Below are 17562 nucleotides of genomic sequence, written 5' to 3'. Positions count from 1 at the left end.
GGAGGGGGATCCATGGCAAAACTCCCATGGAAAATGACACAGTTGATGCAGAGTCTGGTTTTAATCCATAAAGGGCATAAATCACCTAACATTCCTAAATCACAATGGATATGGATTGACACCTGACATATGACATATTGACACCTTGACATATGGATTGACACCTGTCCTCAGAGACCCTGATACACACTGACACAGAGCAGAATAGGGACTGTTCCCCCTACATAGGGTCACTTGGCAGATATGGATTGACACCTATCCTAAGGATCCCTGATACACACTGACACAGAGCAGAATAGGGAATATTCACTAAATTCCAAACATTGTTATACAGGGGAATATTCAGTAAATAAGGATAAGGGGGGGGGGACCTACTGTCCTCCCCCCCGGCCTCCACCCCTGCGCGGTGGGTGGGGGCCATAAATCACAATGGGGGGGACCTACTGTCCTCCCGCCCACCCCCATCTGTGAGCGGTGCGTGGGGGCCATAAAAATAATGAGGGGGGGACCTACTGTATGATGTTGTATCGATCAGGTAGTGTAAGGGTTACGCCCGCTTCACAGTGACAGACCAAACTCCCCAAACTCCCCAGTCCATTTGCACAACCGCAAACTTCCCATTTGCACAAGGTTGGATACCAAGCTAGCCATGTCCGTTCCTTGTCCTCACTGATGTCATTAAAGGTCTCTTCCTCCACCCAGCCACGTACAACACCAAGGGTCCCTGAAAGTATGCTAATAAACTGAAAAAAGAAAAAATCTCCCAAGAAGGAGATCTAAAACTGGCATAGGAAAAGGTTAGACAACTATAATAAAGTGATACCTACAAATCCTAGTGAGCATAGGTGTATAATAGAGGGAGAAAGGGAAAGCAGAGTAATGCTTCCTAATACCGTGGTTAGTACCCTTTGTTAACCCCTTAACGCCGTTACGACGTGCTATGCCGTCACGGGTTAAGTGGGCTTTGACGGCATAGCACGCCGTAACGGCTTCCAGCCCCTGGAGGTAAGATGTACTTACCTCCGCCGCGATCCGCTTCGGGAGGACTGCCTCACAGCCCAGGCAGCCCTCCCACGGCAAATCAGGCCCCTGGGGGCCATGTGATCGCTCTCAAAGAGCAATCACATGGCCCTCTATAGCTAGCAGGGGGACTGTTTGAAATATCAGACAGTCCCCCTGCTGGTGGGAAGTATAAAAAATAAATAAAAGACAAGTGTAAAAATAAATTAAATATATTTTTATATATATATAATATGTATATATATTATATATATAATATATATACATATTATATATATGTAACGTCATACAAAGTGTATTTTAATATTAATATAAGTATATATTAATATTAAAATACACTTAGAATGACGTTACATATATATAATATGTATATATATTATATATATAATAGATGTACATATATATATTATATATAAATACGTATAATTAAAATAATAAATAAATAAAATAATAAAATAAATAAATAAAATATTGAAACAAAATTTAATATAAATTATATATGCATATGTAATTTCATTCTAACTGTATTTTGTTATTAATATATATATATCGGTAACAAAATACACTTAGAATGACATTCTATATATATCTATCTATATATATAAAATACAAATAACCGCAAATATATATATATAGATAAATACATATAATTACATAAAAGATTACATTAGTATACACGTAGAATTTAAATACCTATTAAAATTCTACATGTATATTTAAATAATCTTTTAATGTAATTATGTGATTTGATTAATTAAAATTTGATTGACATGCCTGACAACACAGGGAGAAAGTGCAGAGAATTTAATTTGCAAGCACTATATTTGACCCTGTACCTCTCCAAGACACCATAAAACCTGTACATAGGGGGTACTGTTTTACTCGGGAGACTTCGCTGAACTCAAATATTCGTGTTTCAAACTGGTAAATTGTATTACAACGATGATATTTTAAGTAAAAGTGAAGTTTTTTGCATTTTTTACAAGCGAACTGCACTTTTATGGTCTATATTATTGTTGTAATATGTTTTACTGTTTTAAAACACTAATATTTGTGTTTAGTGAAGTCTCCCGAGAATAACAGTACCCCCTATGTACAGGTTTTATGGTGTTTTGGAAAGTTAGAGAGTCACATATAAGGCTTGCATTTCATTTTTTTGACATTGAAATTTGCCAGATTGGTTATGTTGCCTTTGAGAGCGTATGGTAGCCCAGGAATGAGAATTACCCCCATGATGGCATACCATTTGCAAAAGTAGACAACCCGAGGTATTGCAAGTGGGGTATGTCCAGTCTTTCTTAGTAGCCACTTAGTCACAAACACTGGCCAAATATTAGTTTTTTGCTTTTTTCACACAAAAACAAATATGAACGCTAACTTTGGCCAGTGTTTGTGACTAAGTGGCTACTAAAAAAGACTAAACATACCCCACTTTCAATACCTTGGCTTGTCTACTTTTTCAAATGGTATGCCATTATGGGGGTAATTCTCATTCCTGGGCTACCACACTGTCTCAAAGGTAACATTACCAATCTGGCAAATTTCAATTTGAAAATGGAATGTTCTATATTTGACCCTGTAACTTTCCAAAACAACCTAAAACCTGTTAATGGGGGGTACTGTTGTACTCGTGAGACATCGCTGATTACAAATATGTGCATTTTTTTGCAGTAAAACCTAACAGTATTATGACATTCACAGTTAAAATGTCAGACGGAAATGCAAATTTAAAAAAAAATCTTATTTTCTCACATTTTTTTTACTTTTATTCATAATAAATGATGTTCCATATATGAATAGTTAATGATAGATTAAAGCCCTGTTTCTCCTGAACAAAATGATATATAATAAGTGTGGGTGCATATAATTTGAAAGAGGGGAACTACGGGTGAACAGACATATAGCGCAAATTCCAGTTTTTGTTTACGTTTTGTTTTGATCAGAACGTGCACTATTGACTCCGTCCTGAAGGGGTTAAAGTAAATTAAGTAATGGACAAAAGTTTTTATTTTATCATTTATAAATAACAAAGGGATACTATACTCATTCCCCTATAGTGGCTAATTGTGTAATAATGGTAATACTATTACCTATTATATAATATTGGCAGGGGCAAGGAAATTCTCTCTAAATAGATGGGTATAGGCAGAGAGTATGGAGACCGGAGTGATAAAGTGTCAATAAGGTGATATAAAGTTAAATGTATCACAGACACACAGCCACCCTTTCTCTTAGCTAGTTTCCAGAAATGCTGGATAGGTAGAAGGGCTATAAAGACTCGGAGAGGTCTAAGAAGAATCCTCTAAACTAGCCCTAATCTCCTTGAACACCTTCAAGGGTGTTCTAAGCTAAAGCTCAATCTAAACATTTAGATGACTGCCTGATTTCCCATCACAGATGCTGGCTAGGAATAACAGTGTGCAAGACAAAGAATGGGTCTAAGTGCCCATAGTGCAGTAAAGTGTCCCTAGTGAAGTGAAAAAGAGAATAACGATCTGGCGCCCAAGAGAATAACGAGCTGGCGCCCTATCAGGGGACGTGTATATGGCATTGATTTTAGGAACCGGGAGATGGAAAAAGATGCTTGGTCGGTCCTCCTACTTCAAATTTGGGGCACTGCGCGTGCAATCTAATGTGCCATCAGATAGGAGTGGTGTGTTAAGTAGTACTATTCCTATAAGTTTAATCCCTGTTATGTGCCTTTTTTTTGGTTTGGTTTTTGAAGCCACAGTGCAGCACCAGAGACCCGAAAAATTAGGCAAGTACACATGCCTGAAAAATTAGGTATTGTTGCAGCCGCTGGTGTAGCAGCGGCCAGAAAAAAGTGCCCTAAAACATTGCGGCTTGAACCCTAGTTGGTGGCGGATAAGTCACGCAAGTCAACTGGCATTCAGAGCTAAAATACAGCAGCGTGTGGACCATTTTTAGCCCAAGGCAGCTCATCTCATCAGGCCTTTTTTAGTCGAATGTATCGCCCACTGTCAGTCCCTTCGGGATCCATCCCTCATTCATCTTAATAAAGGTGAGGTAATCTAGACTTTTTTGACCTAGGCGACTTCTCTTCTCAGTGACAATACCTCCTGCTGCACTGATGGTCCTTTCTGACAGGACACTTGAAGCGGGGCAGGCCAGAAGTTCTATCGCAAATTGGGATAGCTCAGGCCACAGGTCAAGCCTGCACACCCAGTAGTCAAGGGGTTCATCGCTCCTCAGAGTGTCGATATCTGCAGTTAAGGCGAGGTAGTCTGCTACCTGTCGGTTGAGTCGTTCTCTGAGGGTGGATCCCAAAGGGCTGTGGCGATGCGTAGGACTTAAAAAGCTCTGCATGTCCTCCATCAACAACACGTCTTTAAAGCGTCCTGTCCTTGCCGGCGTGGTCGTGGGAGGAGGAGGACGACTTTCACCTCTTCCCCTGTTAGATTCCCGTTGTGCTGTGACATCACCCTTATACGCTGTGTAAAGCATACTTTTTAATTTATTTTGCAAATGCTGCATCCTTTCCGACTTGTTGTAATTTGGTAACATTTCAGCCACTTTCTGCTTATACCGGGGGTCTAGTAGCGTGGACATCCAGTACAGGTCGTTCTCCTTCAGCCTTTTTATACGTGGGTCCCTCAACAGGCACGACAGCATGAAAGACCCCATTTGCACAAGGTTGGATGCCGAGCTACTCATTTCCCGTTCCTCCTCCTCAGTGATCTCAATGAAGGTATGTTCTTCACCCAGCCACGTACAACACCATGGGTACCAGATAGGTGACAACGAGCACCCTGAGATGCCTGTTGTGGTTGGTCTTCCTCCTCCTCCTCAAAGCCACATTCCTCATCTGACTCCTCTTCCTCACAATCCTCTTCCAGTGTTAACGCAGGTCCAGCAAGTGATGCTGATAAGGCTGTTTCTGGTGGTGATGGTGACCACAACTCTTCCTCTTCCTCTTCACGCTCATCTATGGCCTGATCCAGCACTCTTCGCAGGGCACGCTCCAGGAAGAAAACAAATGGTATGATGTCGCTGATGGTGCCTTCGGTGCGACTGACTAGGTTTGTCACCTCCTCAAAAGGACGCATGAGCCTACAGGCATTGCGCATGAGCGTCCAGTAACGTGGCAAAAAAATTCCCAGCTCCCCAGAGGCTGTCCTAGCACCCCGGTCATACAAATATTCATTAACGGCTTTTTCTTGTTGGAGCAGGCGGTCGAACATTAGGAGTGTTGAATTCCAACGTGTCGGGCTGTCGCAAATCAAGCGCCTCACTGGCATGTTGTTTCGCCACTGGATATCTGCAAAGTGCGCCATGGCCGTGTAGGAATGCCTGAAATGGCCACACTCCTTCCTGGCCTGCTTCAGGACGTCCTGTAAGCCTGTGTACTTATGCACGAAGCGTTGTACGATCAGATTACACACATGTGCCATGCACGGCACATGTGTCAACTTGCCCAACTTCAATGCCGCCAACAAATTTGTTCCGTTGTCACAAACCACTTTGCCAGAGTCAGCCACTTTTCCACCTGTGCATTCAGGGCAGACAGGAGTGCTTGTCCGGTGTGACTCTCTGCTTTCAAGCAAGTCAAACCCAAGACGGTGTGACACTGCCGTATCCGGGATGTGGAATAGTACCTGGGGAGCTGGGGGGTGCTGTTGATGTGGAGCAAGACGCAGCAGCAGAAGAGGACTCAGCCGAGGAGGTTATGGAAGAGGATGGAGTAGGAGGAGTAGAGGAGGTGAGAGCAGGCCTGCCTGCAAGTCGTGGCGGTGTCACCAACTCCTCTGCAGAGCCACGCATTCCATGCTTGGCAGCCTTCAGCAGGTTTACCCAATGCGCAGTGTAGGTGATATACCTGCCCTGACCATGCTTTGCAGACCAGGTATCAGTGGTCAGATGGACCCTTGCCCCAACACTGTGTGCCAGACATGCCATTACTACCTTTTCCATAATCAAGTACAGGTTGGGGATTGCCTTTTGTGAAAAGAAACATAATTGTGGGGATTGCCTTTTGTGAAATTTTTTGAACGCCTCAGACTCCACCAGCTTGTATGGTAAAAGCTGGCGGGCTAATAGTTCAGACAAGCCAGCTGTTAGACGCTGGGCAAGGGGGTGACGTTCTGACATTGGCTTCTTACGCTCAAACATGTCCTTGACAGACACCTGACTGTGGGCAGATGAGCGGGAACTGCTCAAGGCGAGAGACGGAGTGGCGGATGGTTGAGAGGGGGCAGGGAGGACAGCAGTGGTTGACGTGGCTGAAGATGCTGGACCAGGAGGAGGATGGCGGCTTTGAGTTTGTGTGCTGTTGGACTCATGTGTTGATCAACAGGTTGCAAATGGCATTGCTGTTGTCAGAGGCAGACACACAAAAAAAATTCCAACTCGTCTCCTCCTCCTCTCTGCCTCCCCATCTGAACTTTCGCCCTGTTCTTCTTCTTGCCGAGCGGGCACCCACGTGACATCCATGGACGCATCGTCATCATCAACCGCTTCACTTGTATCTGACAACTCAGCAAAGGAAGCAGCAGCGGGTACAACATCATCATCATAACACCGTACGTCCATGTGTGTAATGCTGCCTGACTGAGACATATCCCTGTTATCTACATCCTCTGGCAATAATGGTTGCGCATCACTTCAAACGGATGTGTAAACAACTCCTCTGACAGATAAAGTGAAGCGGCTGTGGTGCTAGTGTTGGTGGTGGCGGCAGGCGGGATAGTGGTATCTTGAGAGGTGCCCGAAGCTAAGCTGGAGGAGGATGGTGCGTCAAGGTTCCGAGCGGAAGCTGTAGAAGATTGGGTGTCCTGTGTTAGCCAGTCAACTATGTCCTCAGAACTTTTCAAGTTCAGGGTACGTGGCCTCTGAAAATTGGGCATTATTCTAGGGCAAAAGGGAATCACAGCACCACGACCACGACGGCCCCTGCGGGGTGGCCTGCCTCTGCCTGTCATTTTTTTTTTGATTAGTGGTACTATGCGTGCAAGCTACTGTGAGACCAGATATGAGTGGCAATGTGCACTGGCAGAGGTTGGCAGAGTACACGCTGAAGGCCTGACACCCGCTTGAAGGACACTGACTGCTATTAGCTTACAGTGAAAAACTTTTTTTCTTTTTAAAGGCACGCTATTGTGACACCAGATATGAGTGGCAAAGTACACTGGCAGAGGTTGGCAGAGTACACGCTGAAGGCCTGACACCCGCTTGAAGGACACTGACTGCTATTAGCTTACAGTGAAAAACTTTTTTTCTTTTTAAAGGCACGCTATTGTGACACCAGATATGAGTGGCAAAGTGGACTGGCAGAAGTTGGCAGAGTACACGCTGAAGGCCTGACACCCAGACGCTTGCAGACAACTAACTGCTATTCAATCTATTACAGTGAAAAAATGTTTTTGTTTTTTAAATGCAAGCTATTGTGACACCAGATATGAGTGGTGGCACTGGGCAAGTGGGCACAGTATCCACTGTGAGCCTGACACAGAAGCTGGCAGGCAGGCAACTGCAATTACATTACACAGAAAAAAAAAAAAAGCAGACTGATGTTCTAGCCCTAAAAAGGGCTTTTTGGGGTGCTGTCCTTACAGCAGAGATCAGATGAGTCCTTCAGGACTGTAGTGGACACTGAATACCCTAGCCTAGCTATCCATTTCCCTATCAAATGAGCAGCAGCTACACTTTCCCTCCTCTATCTAAGAATGCAGCTTCAGAATGAATCTAAAATGGATGCTGTACAGGAGGTGGGAGGGTCTGGAAGGGAGGGTCTGCTGCTAATTTGCTGGAATGTGTCTGCTGACCGTGAGGCACAGGGTCAAAGTTTACTCAATGATGCCGAATAGGGGGTGGAACCAACCGCGCCGGTGTTCGCCCGCCGTGGCGAACGCGAACACGCTATGTTCGCCGGGAACTATTCGCCAGCGAACAGTTCGGTACATCACTACAAACGAGTTGGACGCACAGGAACAGAGGGGTTGAGGCTTTTAAAGCTTGATCTAGCTCACTGTTTGATGACATATACCCAGCATTGTAAAATCAGCTATTTTCATCCAGTGTCTTGACAGACAGAAAGTGCGTTGACTGTGCCTAAATGAAAAGTATCAGGCACATAAATCTTTAAAATATTTTTTATAATTCTCTTTTTTATTGAGTGACTCAAGTTTTTCATGACATCAAATATCCACGGTAGTTCAGTTAGCGATACAGTTTAAAAAATGTTTTAATGATGATTCATGCAATCTAAATAAACAGATGACCAGCAAAAAAAAGAAGACTTTTAAAAAATTTATTTTTATCATGCAACCAGGAATTGTGGAGAACTGACAAAGGATTTGAAAACTTTTATTTTAAAATCCAGTCTGAAAAATTCTCCAGCTATTTTGCCAGTTAATCTATTTTTGACTTAAATTTGAAATTCACTATACGTTACATTTATTACATAAAACGCTTTGCCACCAGTAGCATTAAAAACATATCTATTTCATACATGCATTTTCAAGTCTGTTCTGGAGAGCCCACGCAAACTACAATGTTACACATTTACTATGGGACATCCGTACAATAACAACTGAGTGTTGCTGCTGTCAACACAGTTTTTTTTAGCTGATACAGTTTGAAACAAACCGCTTGTTGTTGTAACTATGCTGACATGTTGTTGGGTCTGAGGGGGTTAATGCAGCCATAGAAGTGTGTAATGAACAGTACGGCTTCCAGGCAGAGGCTGTGTCTATCTCTCCAGAGGAGTGGCTATTTTTTTTTCCCAGGTAGAGCCTGTCTTCCCTCCCTGGGGGAGGTTGTGTTCTCTGAGCCAGGAGGCGTAGCCTGGTTTCAGGTGAACGGAACTTAAGATATAAAAAAAAAGAGAGAGACAGAGCAGGAGTTAGCAGGAGACATCACCCGCAGGTCAGGATGTTTCGCAGCTCCAGGAGGCGCAAGTCACAGGTAAGATGGACACTTACTGCCGTTAACTTCAAACATGTCCCCTCGCTTCGTATTTCTTCGTTCTCTTTTGGTTTGTTTTTTTTGTCCATGACTCTCTTACAAGCTCTAACACGCAGGAAGCTGCTTCGCCCTCTTCCCATCAGAGCTACAGCCTCAACGATAATTCCTCTTTTCTTCTCCGAAAGACCTAAGCCAGGGCTTGGTCACCATGTGGAACTCCAGCTCCCATCACCCTAAGGCAGCCATGGAAGTCAGAGGTCGACAAAAAAAAAAAAGCAAAGCTTTGTAGCGTGTATTTATTTGTCGTTCGTTGTAATAAGTGACTAATGTGTATGTCGGATGATGATGATGTAATGACTGCATTGTAAGTGCAGGTTATCCATTTCAGATTAAGGCTTATTTTATAATTACAATGACATTGTTAGATTGTTAGGTGTTGCACCTGTTTGAATGGGAACACATCATCTGACTGTCAACTAGCAGTGGGTTTATTCACTAAAAAATTATTTATATCAAGTCGATAACGAATGCAAACTTTAAGGCCAAGTTGAAAGAAAATATATATTCTGCCACTATTTTTTATTTTTACAGACTAAATCTTTTAATAGTCACTTAGATAGGCAACTTGTGAGTATAGCTATCCGAGGATGAGAATTTTTCAACGTAAGCCATTGTTTAACCTAAATTTTGCACTTTAGTGCATCTAAATTCTGTGTTTAGTGAATAAATACCATGGTCTTTGAAAAACTTTAACAGTTTGTAGTGTCCAACCGTCCACGATTACAGTGTGTTGACATGTTTTGTTGTAGATCATTATTTTGTGATCTAAATTCAAGCCAAGTTTATTTATTAAACTGAATTATATATATATATTTTTTTTAATTTAATGGTTTCATCTAGGCTAAAATAGATTATTTTGTGAAATTCTCCTACGTAGCTATAATCAAAGCTTGACTATGTTGGCCTAAATCTTGCTGTTTGATTTCATTTGCTAGAAGTCAATGTTTAGTGAAAAACTCTGGCTTATTTACAAATGTTGTTGGGGCTTTTACGTTTTCGTTTGGCTGGGGGGTTCCGCTCTGCTAATTTACTTACAAGCTTTCATGTTTTTACTTTGGCTGCTTAATAACAGGGACAAACCGAAGCCAAAGGTTAATAAATTGCAGTGTAACCAACTGAAACCATCCCATTAGCATCCAGTAAAAAAAAAAAAAAAAAGTCCTAGAAATTCAAACTTCTCCTTTAAATATAACGATAGAAACGTATCACGCTGATATACTGATATATTATTTTCTAGACTGCGTTATTAAAATGGTTGTATAAGAACCCTGTTTTGCAAGCCAAACGTATTAACTAATGTAAATGTAGAGAGATGCACACCTTAGAACGTTCGTCAACCAATCAGATTGAAGCATTCAACGGCCCTGTAGTATAATATAAAATATTGCCTTCGAAACATTTGAAGCCAGTGTACTGAACTCCTTTTCGTCTGTTTAAAAAAAAACGTACAAGTATGGCTGTTGTGGTTAGTTTTGAAACATCAAACCAGCCACAATTACTGGGTGTGTAGCATTGTGGGATACTGCTCGTTTATGCATTGCAGCAGCCATATTGGAGGAGGCAGGAGAGATCTGTAGGTAAGTATATCTTTAAATCTGTACATTTCCTGACAATTTTGCCAGCATAATGTATATATCAGATCTGGACATCTACCTGAAGGGGATCTTTTCATTCACATTTTTATAATTAACAATGTCTCTTTAATTACACACTCACCTTTGTGGCAATCATCTACTGTTATACGCGTGTCTAAACATACATTTCGACCCAGTATTCTGTCAAGTCATCTTTTCGGGTAAAAAATAAAGGTTTTTCACTTTTTTCAGAGCGAATTATATCACAATGAACATTTTTGTAAAATAAAAGAGAGATATTTAGAAAAGAATTACGAATATAAAACATTTTAAAAATATGAAAGTTTCCAAAGTCAAGCAAATGTCATGGAAACCAAAATAATTCACATTTAACTGGTTTCCATGGTGATTGGTCTGCTTTTAAAACTTTGGCCCACTTTTCTATTACTAGTACTTTCATATCTCCTCCACTGTATTAAATAGAAGTTTTCACATAATTGTGTGCAACACTATGAATACAAGGCAGTGTTTTCTAAGAAAACCTGTTCCTCCAACTGGCTTTGTCAGCTCTAATTTTTCGTTGCCTAAGGCTCTAGCTTAAAATTGCTCTGCATAGCATCACACACACATTACTGGCACTCGACAGATAAAAGGACCATAAATACCCAAGAATTTAATTTTAATAATTAGTTTTATGAAGCCTGCATTGTCTCTTCCCACCAACTCTGGTGAGGTGAATAGTTGCATTGTTCAGATAGCATACCTGCCAAGTGACCCTCCGCAGGAGGAACAGTCCCTATTTAGGGCACATCCCTCTTTTCTATTGAAATTGTTTTTTTTCTTCTAGAAGTTCAATATGCATTGCATGTATGAGTGTATAACAGAGTTCCACAGCAATAAAACTCAAAACTAATTTGTCTTTAAAGGGTTACTCTAACCATCATAACCACTGCTACAGCCGCTGTAGCAGTTATAGTGGTTGGACTACCAAGGTACCATTCCCAGTTTTACAACTGTTTGCCCTTTTACCTGGTCACGCCAGGCTCTGGGTTTACTGTGCAGCAGGCTTACAACATCCAGCGTCTGCAGAGCTGCTGATGCTGGATACTGTCATGACACTCATTCATTTGCTATGAGTGTCATCTGATCACTCTCATCCATTGAATTACAGTCTGTGCATATAAATATGCACAGAATAGATATTGGCAAGCCCGGACCTCTTAGCTGGTTAATGAAGCCTCAATGACACTGACGGAGGCCCTTGCAGTAACCCCTTAAACTACAATCAATGTGTTCAGAAATTTGGCTGTTTAAGATGAATAATGAGAAAATCATGTGTGACTGCTGTACAAGGAGAATTGTTTTGGCTTTAAGGAACACAACAAACACCATAACCACTACGCTTACCAATTTAAGCAGTCAAATTGTTTGCTAATGGTTTAACTTATTACCGGGGTTCTGCTGGGCGCCGCTCCCTGTCTATTCTATTCTGCTATAGAGAGTCAGATGCTTCTGCTCGGAGCTTCCTTTATCTTTCCGCCAGCTGATTGGCTGAGAGTGTCAAATGATCACTCCCAGCCATGGATGTAAGCATTGCACCACTGGGCTTAGTTTAGGAAGATGACTTATTGCTCTCATAGAGGCAGCCTGGTAGATCACAGGTAAGAAGTCAAACTGTTAGCAAATATTTTGACTACTTGCAATGGGGGAGGGTCACAAGGCAATGCTGTTACCATAACCACTACAACACACTGTAGTTGTTATAGTGCTTGGAGTGTTTCTTTAATGTTTTGGTTTATTCAGTTAAAGTGAGTTCATGACTCTCCTGCCTATATTATATAATCTAGCAAGGACAGCACCTGTGCACAAAACTAGTCCCCACTCCCCAGTATAATTTTAGTACATTCATATGGTGCGTTGCCAGTCTTAAAAACCTCATGGGGATTGAAGTTCTCCCTCTCTAGCCAACTTCAAAATATGGAATTTACACGTCGGCGTTTTCAATATCACTTGCATTCAACAGAGAGAGCACTGATAGGTTAAGAGTACCGGGGGCAGGGTAGTCCTCTCACTTTCACTGCTCTCTTTATTAGCAGATACTGATTGATTTTGATAATGTGGAAGTGTAAGTACAAGCTTTTCAAGTCAGCTGCAGGGGGGTGGGGGGGGGGGGAGGCGGTCTCTGGGTGCCAAGGAGGGCCAGGGTTTTGCACTCTTGACAAAATGATTATTTTATAATGTTTAATATTTTCTAAAATTTGAATTTAATCTCCATCAAATTGCACGTCTAATCACTCTGTGAAATATGCAGCTTAAAGCAACTCTGATACCTTCTGGGGTTTTTGCATATTTTTATTTTGCAGACCACCCACGGTGACATTGCCGTTTGGGGTATGGATGTACTGTGGTACATAGCTAGGGGGAGTTATACTTACCTGATGCTGTCCACCTTGGGTGCCACCAACGTCTTTCTTCAGCTCCTGTCATTACATCTGCCAGAATTTCATGTCAATACTGTACTCTCTGCAGCAAAACATTGAAAACTCATCACTTAAGGATGGACAGCTTGGTGCTATCTTCTCGCACATGTGTGAGAATACAACTCTGATGTCTATGGAGGATCCCGTGAGACCGTGGGAGCCTCCATAGATATTATCTGGAGATGAATGAGATAATGTCTTATTCCACAGCTATTGCTAGCATGGCTGGGGAAAGTGGCAAAACTTGCCAGCAGTAGCTCTGCCGTTTGCCATGTTTTGTTACGGCAGAGATTCACCATAAGTTGAAGTTGTCTCTACTTTGTCTTGTGATATCTTTTGCGACAGCATTGGATTTTCAGTGAAATTCCATTTTACCCTATTTTTTTTTTTTTTTTAAATGTATTATTCTTTATTTGTTTATTAGTTTCATTTTCATCCATTTTTAGTCCGGAAGTACAATGTTACAGCAGAACATAACAAATGGCAGAGTATACTTTTTGAAGAGTTGCTGAGTTTCCAGTGCATAGTACATTGTGTAACATCACAATTGTTGCTAATGCAGTATACCCCGGCCTTGTGCAAAATGAACAATAGTTGTAAAAAAAGAATAGGAACAAAATAAACCACATAACGGGTAATACAAGGAGAACAATAAAACATATGCGAGATAAGTGTTACAGCATACAAATTATAATTAAATATAAATAATAGCATGTCAAGTCACCCCTGGAGTGACCACTCTTATGGATGTTCTTAAGTACCAATAGGGGCTTAGTGCTTGAGGATAGACATGTCGCCAGTCAGATAATGTGGTAGAACCAAATCACGGTTCCGTATTCATCCGTAGGTGGAGGTTTGTAATGGACCGCAATGTGGTTGTTGCCATCAAAGCCTTTTAATGTATTGTGATGGCCACAAGCTTGTGTGCACATACCTAATGAGTTGTTCAGTGGGGATGTAGAAATAAAGTGCCAGTAATATAATTGTGAAATTCCATCTTATCTTTATGAAATGCTTTTTTTTTTCTGGTGAGAGAGACGCTTTAACTGAGACCTTTATACGGTATTTTGGTTTTAGTTTTCACGTGATTGTCTTATCCAAGGACAGCAACAAAAAAATAGTGTCTAAGTAGGAGTATTTATCTTTTTTTCCCTGTAATAGATAGCTGCGTATTAATTGGGCCATGATTCTAGCTGTCAGGCGTTTACAATGTGTAGTGCCGTGACTTTTTTAGATACTAGGCCAGAATAGTCAGACTGAAAACCTTGCTGACATTAAGTATTTTTCCAGATCAATTATTTTAGTCTAAAATATGAAATTCACTTTGAATTCCTGACAATTAAACATTTCAGCTTGCAGGGTTTTCCACTAAGGTGTTAAGAGGGGGTAAGATGTTCAGCAGCAGAGGCATTAAAGGGACACTATAGTCACCCAGACCACTTCAGCTCAATGAAGTGGTCTGGGTGCAATGTCCCTCAGGTTTTAACCCTTCACATGTAAACAAAGCAGTTTACATTAGGGGTTGATCCAACCTCAAGTGGCTGTCTTCCTGACAGCCGCTAGAGGCGCATATGCGACGCTGGATGCGAATTTCAGCTTGAACTTGGGAGCTGACGTCGGCGGGGGAGGAGAGGTCACCAGCGCCGAGGGAGCCCGGTGCTGGAATAAGGTAAGCTGCTGAAGGGGTTTTAACCCCTTCAGCGCCACAGGATGGGGACCCTGAGGGTGGGGGCGCCCTCAGGGCACTATAGTGTCAGGAAAACCGCTTTGTTTTCCTGGCACCATAGTGATCCTTTAAGGAAAGCAAATTACCTTTGTTGTACTTCTGTGTGAATGGCCAGGACCGCATTTACATGGCAGATAGCTGTAGGCACAGAATTCCAAGCAACCCCCCCCAAATAAGGTTCTACTTAATAAGGTACTGATTAGGTGATCACATGAACCAAATCTTATTTAATGAGGAAAAGTATAAAAATGACTGCAATGGCCAAAACTATCCTCCTGCAATAGGACCAGCTGGATGGCAAGTAATTTGAATAAATTAACTAGGACCAATGTGAAAAGTGTTGAAAAGAAATGTTTTGAGTTAGGATAAGAAGGGTTAAATTCTGGCTTTACTGGCAGAGGGATGCAGTGAACGTCTGGTTGCTTCCATTTTACAATTTCAAGGATGGCGGTTCATAAAAACAAAGTCAAGCAGCTGACCTTGGGCACAAGAAAGCTAGAGACCACCAGACGGTGAAAACGACTCTCCACTGACTGGCCTGTCCACCAACTCATTTAAATGTCACTCAACAACCATAGGATGACATCAAGTGAACTACATTAAGAATGGTAAATAGCAGCTGGGGTGTTGTGAGTGGTGAGGACAATTTGAAACAGGCTCCTAGGTACAGGGATGAAGTTGTGCAAAAAAAGGCCTTCATCAATGAGAAGCAAAGAAGAGCCAGGCTGAGATTTGCAAAAGACCATGAGAACAATAGAAGAATTTTGTAAGGTCATCTTCTGTGGTGAGTCCAGTTTTCAACTTTGCCCAATACTTGGTCATGTAACAGTTAGACAGACACCTTAAGGAGCCTACAAACCACAGTGTCTCACGCCCACTGTGAAACCTTGGGTGGAGGATCATGATGATCTAGGAGTGCTTCAGTAAGGCTGGAATTGGGCAGATTTATTTTGTGAAGGACGCACGAATCAAGCCACGTACAAAGTAATCTTGGAAGGAAACTAGCTTCTTATTGCTTTGAAAATGTTCCTCAACTCTTCCAGTAAAACAATGCTCCATGCCACACAACCAGGTCAATCAAAGTGTGTTTGGAGGACCACCTAATTAAGACCATGTCATAATCAGCCAGACCTTACTGAAAACCACTGAAATATGGTCAAAGGAAGATGGATGTTTACATGCCATCAAACAAAGCAGAACTTCCTTATTTTGTGAGTTTCTATGCCACGAGTGACACAAAGTCACCCAACAGCAATGAGAAAGACTGGTAGAAAACATGCCAATTGCCTGACTGTTGATTTCTGAACTCTTCCTAAGTTATAACAGTAAAACCAGAGAAAGCAATAATTGTGCAGTGTTCTCTTAATTTTTACCAGAGCTGTATGTATTATAAATGCATTTTGTTAATCATTTTTTTTTTTACAATTGCATATGTGTATATAGTGTATGTGCATATTGCTGTTTGTCATGTATTGTGTTTGCATACGTATCTATAGTAAGTGTATGCAGCCAGCTGTGAAAATGTATGCAGGGTCAAAGATAATTTTAGAAGTGGTTAGGGTAAAGGGATGTTTAGGGTTAGAACTTGGTTAAAGTTAGATTACTTGGCATGTTAAAGGGATTAAAAACTTGAGGGGTTATAGCTGTGATATACGAGATGTTTAGAATTATTACATTTAGAGTTAGAGCGGGGTCAAATGTAGTATTGGGGTACGCAGGTAAAGTTATTTTTATGTCTATTGTTTTGCTTTAGGGAAGAGTTTGTTTAGATTTTGTTTGGTTAAATTCAGGTTTAGGGGAAAGGGGTGTTTAGGGCATGTGGAATATGAAGGGTGATTTACAAAGTACACACCTTCCTACAGTGGCGGATCCAGAGCCTGATCTCGGGAGGGGCACTTGTAGATTATTTAAAAAAAATAATCCTAGCACAATAACCACTACAGCTCAGTGTAGTAGTTATGGTGCCAGTAGTGCCAGGATCCCACCCCGGAGTAAGTAGTCATACCGTTTAAGAACAGTTTGACAACTTACCTGGGGTCTGCTGGGATATAGGGCATAGGAGAAGTGGTGTGTGTTAGGGGTGAAGTGTGTGTGAAAGGTGCAGTGTGTGTGTGAGCGGTGAAGTGAGTGTGAGTGCGTAAGGGTGGCAGTGTGTGTGTTAGGGGGCAGTGTGTGTATGGGGGCACTGTATGTCTGTGTGGGGCAGTGTGTGTATGGGGGGCACTGTATGTATGTGTGGGGCAGTGTGTGTATGGGGGGCACTGTGTGTATGGGGGGGTCGTGTGTGTGTGTTTGGGGCAATGTGTGTATGGGGGGGCAGCAGGGTGTGTAGGGCACTGTGTGTGTATAGGTGTGCAGTGTGTGCGGGGCAGTATGTGTGTGGGGCAGTGTGTATGGGGACAGTGTTTGTGGGACAGTGTTGTATGGGGACAGTGTTTGGGGGGCAGTGTTTGTGGGGCAGTGTTTGTGGGGCAGTGTTTGTGGGGCAGTGTTTGTGGGACAGTGTTTGTGTGTATGGGGGCAGTGTTTGTGTGTATGGGGGCAGTGTTTGTGTGTATGGGGGCAGTGTGTGTGTGTGTGGGGTCAGTGTGTGTAGTGTGTGTATGGGGTCAGTGTGTGTATGGGGTCAGTGTGTGTAGTGTGTGTATGGGGTCAGTGTGTGTAGTGTGTGTATGGGGTCAGTGTGTGTAGTGTGTGTATGGGGTCAGTGTGTGTATGGGGTCAGTGTGTGTAGTGTGTGTATGGGGTCAGTGTGTGTAGTGTGTGTAGTGTGTGTATG

At 42.1% G+C, this 17562-nt stretch overlaps 1 protein-coding gene across 1 annotated transcript in view; it reads left to right on the top strand.

Annotated features, from left to right (window-relative positions):
* The first annotated feature begins 8798 nt into the window (after positions 1-8798).
* The window catches only part of PRICKLE3 (prickle planar cell polarity protein 3), a 36354-nt gene continuing 27590 nt past the window's right edge, over positions 8799-17562 (top strand). Inside the window, exon 1 of the mRNA XM_063432511.1 lies at positions 8799-8943. Coding sequence (XP_063288581.1) covers positions 8911-8943 — 33 coding nt within the window. The 5' untranslated portion in view covers positions 8799-8910. The remainder of the gene's footprint in view (positions 8944-17562) is intronic.

This window comes from Pelobates fuscus, chromosome 9 (assembly GCF_036172605.1).
Source record: "Pelobates fuscus isolate aPelFus1 chromosome 9, aPelFus1.pri, whole genome shotgun sequence".
In the NCBI taxonomy this organism is placed as follows: domain Eukaryota; kingdom Metazoa; phylum Chordata; class Amphibia; order Anura; family Pelobatidae; genus Pelobates; species Pelobates fuscus.
Note: the sequence above shows the minus strand (reverse complement) of the source record. Positions and strands in the feature narration are given on the sequence as shown.